Source organism: Schistocerca gregaria, chromosome 3 (assembly GCF_023897955.1).
Source record: "Schistocerca gregaria isolate iqSchGreg1 chromosome 3, iqSchGreg1.2, whole genome shotgun sequence".
In the NCBI taxonomy this organism is placed as follows: domain Eukaryota; kingdom Metazoa; phylum Arthropoda; class Insecta; order Orthoptera; family Acrididae; genus Schistocerca; species Schistocerca gregaria.
Window position 1 is genome coordinate 591,508,839 of NC_064922.1, and position 11,385 is coordinate 591,520,223.

The 11,385-nt window shown below is 40.6% G+C and overlaps 1 protein-coding gene across 2 annotated transcripts in view; it reads right to left on the reverse strand.

The window, feature by feature from the left end:
• LOC126356308 (cytosolic carboxypeptidase Nna1-like) overlaps positions 1–11,385 on the reverse strand; it is a 550,530-nt gene that overhangs the window by 316,520 nt on the left and 222,625 nt on the right. For both annotated transcript variants that reach the window (XM_050007259.1, XM_050007260.1), the window contains one exon: positions 4,551–4,720. In XM_050007259.1, the coding sequence (XP_049863216.1) occupies positions 4,551–4,720 (170 nt within the window). The remainder of the gene's footprint in view (positions 1–4,550; positions 4,721–11,385) is intronic.

Consider the following 11,385-nt stretch of genomic DNA (forward strand, 5'->3'; position numbering starts at 1 on the left):
AACAGTCAAAGACCACTGCAAAGAACACCAACGCCACATGCGCCTGGGCCAACCCACCAAATCGGCACTGGCAGGACACTGCTTGGAAACTGGACACAACGTGAAATACGAAGAGACCAAGATTCTGGCCCCTACCAGTTTCTACTGTGACAGCATCTTCAAGGAGACCATTGAAATTCATGTAACGGCCAGTCTCATAAACCGAGACACATGTTTTCAACTAAGCAAGGCATGGCAACCATTACTTAACTCCATCAAGGAGTTACATCACAAGCGGACACAAGGCCCTAGAGGACACTCCATGGGATTCTGCATCTTCCACCACCCAGCGCGACGCCGAGGTGGTCGTGGTCCTGGGTCGGCGCCCACAAATGGATTGTTATCAGCTGCAATCGAAGCATCTACGCTCACAAACAGAATGTCGGCGGCCGCAACCAGAAGTTTGGCAGCGGTAATAGGACTGTCGGCACAGGGAATCAAAGCCGGACTGATGGACATAAATAACACTGACAATGAGCAGACAGACCATTCCATCAGAACCACCTGATGATGGTGGAAAGCTTATTCACCAAAATATCGTAGGACTTTAACGATTGCATCTGGCTGGACACCTGAAAGCCCAGGAAACAACACCTATGCTGGGAACGCCTCCGATCACATATCAACAACCTCTACGAGGAGGATATGTACCACCTGGTGAAGAAACTAGACAAGCTTCGGAACCAGAAAGGACGTCTGCTGAAATCACTCACCTTATTACTAAGGTGTAGAGAGAAAAACATCATTCCTATGTTTGCCAAGATGATGCACCATATATGCACACCCGCAACAAAGAAAATCAAGAAACGAGCCAGCCTGGCCTTGGTCAGGAAAAGGATTCATCACACTCAACAACAACTTGACAAGAATGCCAAAGAATTACTGCACCTTCACCTGCAATTAGCCTCCACACTTCAAGACTATTCCAGGCAATGGGTGGATGGTGTCACATGGGCCCAGGCCTGACTGGATACACCTGAAATCCACTAACAAACAGGTTGACAAGTTTTCAAGGCTACTAGGCAAACAACAAGAAGAGATGGAGCCAATGAAACGAATGGTGATTAACCTCATGGGGAAGCCACTGGACGATGCAGCCACATCCATACTCAGAATAGGACTCAACTTTGCACCAAGGCCAGCTCACCTACCCTCCACTGAAATCATCTCGGCAGTGGAACAGGCAGTCCGGGACTTGACTGAGGACAAGGCTGAAGAAGTCAGGAGGGAAACATGTCGGATTCTCTCCAAGGCAAAACCGACTACCAGCAACATCTCACGGGAAGAAAGAGCAGCACTTTGGGCCCTCAGAGAAGACAAAGAGACCATCATCCTGCTAGCCAACAAAGGAAACAACACAGTTGTTTTGAAAAGACAGGACTATGAACAGAAGAGGCTTCAACTTCTTGATGACCCGGCATACTGGAAGATCAAGATGGACCCAACCAACAGGATACAACTAAGGACTGCCAGCCTACTGAATAATGGTGCAATAAGGAAGAAAGATATCAAGAGACTTCGACAGTGCTGTGTACTAGCTCCGAGAATATACTGCCTCCCTAAGACTCATAAGGAAGGGATCCGTCCCATTGTCAGCAACATAGGGGCACCCACATAACCTCTCGCACAACAACTGGCAAGTCTGCTCAAACCGTATGTGAGAAAGTGTGAGCACCAAATTTGGAACTCAACAGACTTCATTCGTCATCTCAAGGAGCTGACCCTACCACAAACAGACATCACGGTGAGCTTTCATGTCATGTCACTGTTCACAAGGGTTCCGCTAGAAGATTCGATTCACCTTATCAGCGAGAAATTCAGTCCCGAGTTGACACAGCTGTTCAGGCACGTTCTTACATCCACCTACTTCGTCTTCAATGGCCAATACTATGAGCAAACCAACAGTGTAGCTATGGGGAACCCTCTCTCACAATTGGTAGCCAACTTATTTATGGAGAGTTTCGAAGAGGAGGCTCTTCAAGTGGCCAAATGAAAACCCTTGTGTTTTTACTGATATGTGGACGACATGTTTGTCATCTGGCCCCACAGACCTGATCATCTGCAGATGGTTTTAGAACATCTAAATGTCATCCATGACAACATATGGTTCACCATGGTGATCGAGAAGGAAGGGAAATTACCCTTTCTTGATGTACTCTTAGAGCAGAGATAAAATGGCACACTGGGTCATAGCGTGTACCACAAGCCTACACATATGGACCTATATCTACATGCCTCGAGTTGCCACCAACCTGTACAACTCAATGGGATGCTCAACACACTGATTCATAGGGCATACTCGATACTAGATGAACAAAGTCTGCATAAAGAACTCAAACACATAGAAAATGTGTTTCACAAGAATAGATACAGCAAATGACAGATTCAGACAACCGTCAGATGTTTGGCCACATGGAAACACTGCAGAAACCCAGATGAAGAACAGTCTAAAGATGAGGAAACAAGCCTTGTCTTTCTACCATATGCAGGCAATGTGACATCAAAAATTGGGAGACTGCTAAAACAACACAAAATTGACACGGTCTTCCGACCAACATCCGAGATACGGGCCCTACTAAGGACAGTGAAAGATGGATTTGGCCACAAGAAAGTGGGCGTATATAATATTTGCGGCAAATCCTACATCGGTTAAACAATCTAAACAGTCTAAGACCACTGCAAAGAACACCAACGCCACATGCGCCTGGGCCAGCCCACCAAATCGACACTGGCAGAACACTGCTTGGAAACTGGACACAATGGGAAATACGAAGAGACCAAGATTCTGGCCCCTACCAGTTTCTACTGCAACAGCATCTTCAAGGAGGCCATTGAAATTCGTGTAACGGCCAGTCTCATAAACCGAGACACAGGTTTTCAACTAAGCAAGGCATGGCAACCATTACTTAACTCCATCAAGGAGTTACATCACAAGCGGACACAAGGCCCTTCTACGATGGCCCTAGAGGACACTCCATGGGATTCTGCATCTTCCACCACCTGGCCCGACGCCGGGGTGGGTGTGGACCTGTATCGGTCCCCACAAACGGATTGGTGTCAGCCACAATCGAAGTATCAGCGCTCACAAACGAAATGTCGGTGGCAGCAACCAGAAGTTTGGCAATGGTAATAGGACAATCGGCACAGGGAATCGAAGCCCGACTGATGGACATAAATAACACTGACAATGAGCAGACAGACCATTCCATCAGAACCACCTGATGATGGCAGAAAGGTTATTCACCGAAATATTGTGGGACTTCAACGATCGCATCTGGCTGGACACCCAAGAGTCCTGGAAACAACACCATCAGCACACTTCATTGTATGGTGTGTTCGAAAGCAAACAACTCCAACCTGTTCCCATGTTGACGCACAACATCGTCATTTATGATTTTGGTGGCCACGGGATTATCAAGATTAGACTGTGCATCAAGAGAAGTGTGTCACCCATTCAGATGGATCACATCAATGGTTGTGTTCAGAAACACCATCATCCAAGTGAATGGCTGCTTGAAACATGCACCATGTCACTGCCACAAACCTGGAGTGGAGCAATGTTATGCTATAAGAGACATTCATATGGGCTCCCATGGAACCTGTGGTAATAATCAAAGGCACCATGAAAACTGTGGACTACACGAGCACTAGGCACTACTGCTGAATGCCTGCACACCTTAATGCTTGATGTATTCTTCAGTGGGCATACAATCCTCCAGCAGGACAATTGTCTGTGTCACAGGGTCAGAATCAAATTTCAGTGGTCTGATGAGCATTACAGTGAACTGATGTTGATGCATTAATTAACAGATTTGCTTGACATGAACCAAATGGAACACATCTGGGATACTATTGAGCGTCAGTTCTACATCCACAAACCACTGCTTCATAATTTTGGGAAACTGTACAACCTCTGCATAGACATCTAGTCCACATACCTTGAGAAACCTATAAAGGACTTGTCAAAACTATCTTGTGCAGATTTGCTGCTGTAGTGCTTTGCAAACAGGGACCAACATGTTATTTAAGAATGTAATCACAATTCTTTTATTCAGCATTGTATGTGCATATTCTTTTGCTGATGAGATATTCCATTCAAAACATAACATAATAGTGACAAGTGAAAAAGTATAAAAAATATTAAATTGTATTTACGTAATCCAACACAGCAGTAGAAGCAAGGAACACAGCAGAATTTACAGTGATCAACAGCTACAAATCACTAAGTGTTGCCTTGTTGGCAGTTTCCACAAGCAGGCCTCTGGCTGAACATTTAAAACATTTTGATACACATAATTACATATTATAATAAAGAGTTTTGTATACTGTCCACGCAAACCAAATTGATACTTGGCATGATGGTTGATGGGAGTGACCACAAATGATAATCGCCTTTATGGTTGCTTCCATCAGCCACCTCACTGAGTGTCAAATTAGTGTGTGCAGACAGTATCAAGTAACTTCCTCAGAGAATATCCCAGTGTACCTTAAATATGTGTCAAAGCACTCACCGTCTTATCATTAATTTTGTGTGCCATACTGGTGGGTATGTTTCTCTAATCACAGTCCTGTATTGACGATTTAAGTCACGACCAGTAAGTGAACACCTATTGTTCCCAACAATCACTCCATCAGGATTCAACATCGGCACCAGTTTAAAAATAAATTTTTCCCTAAGCTCCTGAATTTGAGAGAAAAAACAATAATGCATTTATGTCATAATGAAACTGGAATAAATAACAGTGTCAATGGTAACAGAAAAAGGGTACAAAATAATGAATTTCAAGATTTTGGTTTAAGATCAGAGACACTACACCAAGCTACTCATAAACGACATAGGTATGTTCTGTTTCTTTCAATGGGAGTTCACATTGATTTATCACTGCAGCTGCAGCCTGATTATTTTTGATTACTTTTTCTGTGTCCTTTTCTTTCTCCCACACTGTTTTTATATTTCAAAATTAGAATTTACATACAATAATTTATTTTACATTGTCATCATCATCAGTATAGTACACTCAGAAATGGGCACATTCATCTGCATGAAGGAATCTAATGAAGAACCTTCAACGAAATGGAATGAGTGAAGCTAAATACTGAAAAGTAGAAACAATTGATGACAAATACATTAATAATTAACTACAGTTAATTTTTGTGTATATTGAAAGTAAGTTTAGCATAGTAAAATTAACAGAAAAAGAGACTTTGTCAGTTAAAGCATGCCCTCAAATAGTGTAGTTGTGTCAGTAATGCAGTCAAAGTTTTTAAAAATGTCTTTTAAAGTAATTGGAAAGTCATTCACATATGTTAAAAACATAATCAGTACCAGTGCTGAATTATGATATTATGTTATTATTACCAAGACAGATGTCACTAATCACATTATATTTTCTTTTCCTTTCTTTCTTACTACTGCCAGTCTAAAGGGTTTTTAACTTGATAGTTAATTTGATAGTTTTTGCCTTCTTATCCATCCAAAATAATGAATTCACGACACATTTTCTTCCAATCTTCTAACCATTTATTGTCAGTTTTTTTAAGGCTCTCCATAAATCTCTAGAGTTCCAAAGGGTAGACAATTTATTATGATTTCTTTTGTTAAGTTTGTGTCTTGTAAATCTTCTCCAATTTCTTCTAAGCCACTAATTTTAATCATCTCTGAATTAACAATGAAGGTAGTCTCTTGGTGAATTTATTGTCATTTAATAAATATCTTCACAGAATTTCAAGCATGTCGTGTGCACAGTATTAGTGAGCTAATCTATTAGTGCGAAGAGGTCAAATGTTCTCCAGTTCGTGCAAATGTCAGTTTATTGTGTTGGGCCATATATTTTTGTAACAATTTTCCACCCCTGTTTTTCAATTCTGCAACACCAATCGCTATGTTCTCTAGAGCGTATACTGCTTTCGGTAAAAGAACTGTCTTGTACTGACACAACTTGCTATTGTGCAACATTACTTTCTGGCTGTAGTAGTTCCACATAATTTTAAATGTCTTTTGAAGTTCAATGGCTCTTTCTAAGTTTGAGCTACTGCATTATTTTGGTGGAAATACGATCTTTCAGAGGAACATGAAGAAAGATAGCTGTAAAATTATCTTCAGTAGGACTTGTCTGGTGTTTTGATACAAATTTTTCATGTGATAGTTTCTTGTAAGACATCCAGAGTCCTCCCTCTGTTGATGTCCTGTGCAATTTTTCTGCGGCATATTTAATTCTTCCATATCTTAGTAAATAATTTTTAAATCGTCAGCAATGGCTGAGCATTTAATGTTGATTCTGTATCCAGAATATCTTAGGTACATACATTTGATCTCTTTTTCTAGTCTGTTACAACACTGTGCAGAACTAAGTTAAACAGTAGGAAAAAGGGGAAGGAGGCTGAAACCATCTTCCTGTCAAACACCAAGGCCATTCAGTTTTGATGCAGTGTTTGGCAGATTCATAGATTCATTCTTTGATCTTCATGTCCACTCCAAGTTCTTCTAGAGTATCAAAAATAGTCTGTTTGTTGACAGCCATAGTCCTCTTTCACGACCACAAAGAAGGCAAGGAATGGCAGATCTTTAATTTCATCTCCATGTTACCTATCTGTTCAGCACATGTCAACCTATCCTGAATCCTGCTTGTTCGTCATCAATGATGTGATCAGTCACTTCTTCCAAACAGTGCAACACTAGAACTGTAGAAGCAGTCAGTGTAAGTCTATTCAAAAAATGCTAGAACTTTGTCCCCAAAATCTTTCTACGTTTACCTTTTACTTATTGTGCATGGTCTCCCTCAAAATACTCTCCTCCACAATTGATACACTGCTGCCAACACTGTTTCCACTTTCGGAAGCAGTCACGGTAGCCATCTGAAATTTTTTTTTTATCTCATCTATCATTGCACATCTACTTCGTTCAATGTGATTTTCAATTTTGGGAAAAAAAGTCTGCAAAGTGCCAGGTCTTGAGAGTACAGAAGATGAGGCAGCATGACAATTCTGTTTTTTGTGCAATAGTGACGCACCAATAGGAATGAAAAGGGGGGGGGGGGGTGTTATTGTGATGCAAGTGCCATGAATTGTCTCACCACATTTTAGGATGTTTCCTTCTCACATTTTCTTGCAGTCATTGCAACACATTACAGTAGTACTATCGATTAATGGTTTGTTCCTGTGGCACAAATTCATGATGTACTAATCCCTCAAAGTTAAAGAAAACCATCAGGATAGCTTTGACATTTGACCTGACATGGTGAGCTTTTTTTGGTCTTGGAGAGCCTTTCTCAACCCACTGTGAAGATTGAACCTTGGTATCAACATCACAACTGTAGATCCATGTCTCATCAGCAGTTATGATTCTCTTAAGGAACATCTTGTTCACATTTGCGTGGTCCAAAAGCTCTTCTCAGATTGTCAGGCGAATGCCTTTCTAGTCTTGATTCATGAGCCATGGGATGAACTTGGTGGAAACATTATGCATTCCAAGATGCTTTGACAGGATTTCATGATATGATCCAACTAAAATATTACATTCTTCTGCAATATCTCGGACAGTCAGTCTTTGATTGGCATGCACAATTTCATTGATGTTCCTTACAAGAGCATCATCAGTAGATGAACAAGGGGCATCTTTAACTTCTATGTGGACCACTCGTAACACCAAGTACGGTTTAAGCACCTATCACCATAGGCTTTCTGCATCATTTGGTGTGTCTCTGCAAAGGTTTCCTTGAGCTTCACACAAAATTTAATGCAGGCGCGTTACTCCTCTAACTCTACCATATCAAAATTTGCAAACTGTATGACACAACGTTCTATTGAATACAGCATTGAAAAATAACTAAAAGATATACAACAATCAAACTTCCAGAAGTTACACATTAAACACAGGCGTGTGCAGGAATGCAGACAGCATTATACTCCAACACACTATCATCATGAAATATAAACGTTCTGGAATACCTCGTACAAACATTTTGAAATATTGTCTGTATACTGACAATATTTTTTCATAAGTTCTGTGACTTTAATTCGTTTTAACAGAGACTGTACAGCAGAAATCAAAGACCTGTAACTACATTCATTGCTCTTTTTCTCACTGTATATGTAAAATGCCAATGGGCTTGCCGCAGTGGTCACACCGGTTCCGATGAGCTCACCGAAGTTAAGTGCTGTCAGGCTGGGCTAACACTTGGATGGTTGGCCATCCAGTCTGCCAAGCACTATTGGCAAGCGGGGTGCACTCAGCCCTTATGAGACAAACTGTGGAGTAGCTACTTGACTGAGAAGTAGCGGCTCTGGTCTTGTAAACTGGCATATGCCAGGGAGAGCAGTGTGCTGGCCACATGCCCCTTCACATCTGCATCCAGTGACGCCTATGAGCTGAGGATGATACGGCGACTGGTCTGTTCTGGTGGGCTTTCATGGCCTGTTCGGACGGAGTTAAGTTTAGTTAGTATATCTAAAACTCTGGCACTGCTCTTGGGTTGTTTTCACATTTATGTCGCCTAAGAGTACTGGAACTGTTTAGGTGTGCTGTGTGTCACAGTGGTGTTGAAGCTTTACCTATAGTGATTTGTTGTATATGAGTCATGAACAGATACTGAAAAGTTTTCAGACAAGGCATTAATGGATTACTTAGAACATCTGCTGAAATTTTTAGTTCTACACATGCAACTACAATTAGAGGTACCTTTTTTTGCCATTTCTGAGACAGAAACTCATACGTGGAGTAGAAGAAGTTGTCCAAAAGAAATGATTTTAAGCTAGATTTAAAACTTGATCTAGACACTTTATGTTGTTGGGCAAATGATCAAAGATTTTTGTTGCTGAATAATGTACTCGGTTTTGAGCAACTGACACTTCAATAACAGATAGGAAAGGTCATTTTTCCCTCTAGTGTTGTACGTATGAGCATCACTGTTCTTCATGATTTGAGACAGGTTATTTGTAACAAATTTCATTAGTGAATATATGTACTCTGATGGTGCAGTAAAAATATGTAACTCTTTGAAAAGGTGTCTACATGACATCCTTGTGTGAACACCACTAATAATTCTCACTGCTCTCTTTTGTGCAATCAATAGAATGTCTAAGTGGTGAGTTACTCTAGAAAACTAGTCCATTAGACATTATTGAGTGGAAATATGCAAAGTATGTTAGGAGGCTGATGTGGTTATTACCAAGACCAGCAATTATATGAAGACCGAAAGAAGCTGAACTTAGTTGTTTGAGAAGCTCAGTAATATGCTTCTTCCAGTTCAAGTTGTCATCAATGTGAACACCCAAAAATTTGGAGAAATCTACCCTGTTAAATGAGCCCAGTTCATATGCTACATCAATTGTTGGTATGACTCTATTCAGTGTACAGAACTGGATATAGTGAGTTTTTTCAAAATTAAGGGAGAGTCCATTTTCTGAGAATCACTTAATAATTCTTTGAAAGACATACTTAAGAATATCTTCAACTGCTTTTTCTAATGACACTTCCTTGGAACGTTCTCAAAGTTATTTTAATATTTTAAGATTCCTTTCCATTAAATTAAGCATGACACACTATGCTCTGTTTGTCGCTGATTACCTGTTCTACATTAAATGAGTCAAAAAGTCCAGGCCTGTTTTTAGTCAAGAGATCTAAGATGTTACCTTCATGAGTCAGTTCTCTGATTAACTGACTCAAGGTAATTTTCAGAGAAGGCATTTAGAATGATTTCAACGATTCCCTCTCTCCACTACTTACTCTAATCATTTATGTCTTCCAGTCTGTAATTGGTGATTTTAAATTTCCCTGTAATGACAATAAAATTTATGTAGAACCATCCCCAAATTGAGTCTCAACAGTTCTGTCACTACTGTTAATGGGAAAGGAGACACATTTGCATCTTACGCGGTGACAATTATTGAACTTAAAAAAAAAAAAAAAAAGTGCACACACATTATTCAAAACATAAATGTAACTGCAGATCTGCAGATTTAGGTTATGACATGTTTGGCATGCCTATCGTCCTTGGCAATGATGTGCCATGGACGAATAGAGAAATTTTGCATGATCCGCTGTAGTGTCAGAATATCGATGCGGTGTCCGGGTATCCCAGAGCCAGAATGCGGTCCTGAAAGTGTTCCTCCAGGAGATCAAACACTCCTCTGCTTTGATGGGGTTGGGATCCATCTGGCATGAACCACATCTCATCGAAATCAAGGTCACTTTGGATAATGAGAATGAAATAATCTTCAAAACCTTCATGTAACATTCGGCAGTCATTGTGCCATCAAGGAATATCACACCAATTATTGGGCTTCCTCGCTAAACCAAACCATATTCACATCAAAGTCCTGTTCATCAATACTTGGACAGCAGTGTTGCTGAAACACAATCACTGTTCCATGTCCCTGGGACGTAATGATAGGTTTGAATTTTGAATGGGAAGAGATGCAGGTCTTCAACAACAATTTGGTCCAGTGTCTCCCAGTTGATTCCCACCTGCTGTACAGCTAGTCTGATCAATTTCCTGGGGCTGGTTTGAAACACGGTGTCTGTCTTCTCGTAATTTCCAGGCATTTTAATCCTTTTTGGGCAACTGAGATTGCCAACACTGACATCACGAACACTACACGTTCTCTCAAACTTGAGAATCTAATTCTTGATTGTTAGCACACTTGGACTGGTTTTCTTCAGCTTGGACTCGGCTGCGGACTTCCTTTGAGCCACAGTTAGGCTGTTATTGCTCGCATAGTAGGCCTTCAAAACTGGTACACACTCAGGCACACTGTACCGTGACATCTTCATGTGCAAATGGCCGACAATATCAAGGCGCATGTGCATTGGGATACTAATTCCCATTAAGCCCTATAGCCAACAATGTAGTTTGAATGTCCTAATGCAAACTGTTCAGAAGTTATGATGATTTTATTTCATATAGTTCAATATTTGTCACCGTGTATTATCATATTTGATCAAATTTTAAGATGTATTTTTTAAGATGTATTTTCACCCATATGATTTCTTATAAGGAATGTGTATTAACCCCAGTGGATATTATTGCAATATTTATGGCAATAAAAGCACCTTCCCCACTTGCACTCAGCCTATATTTTGGATATACATTCCAACCAGAATTTAGAATTTCATTGTTATTAACACCTTGTTTCAGCCAGATTTCTGTCCCTCGCACTATGTGGGCTTTATTACCATTTATAAGTAAGAAAATTTCTTGGTCTTTTTCATGAAAATTCTTGCACTTAGCTAATACTTCTGCAGTGATGGGTTGTCTCCTGGTCCATTGCAGCAGCTGCCAGCTCCTGCCCTGGAGAGCAGTGAAATGAGACACAGGCAGCACGGCTGCCCACATTTCCATGCTGGTG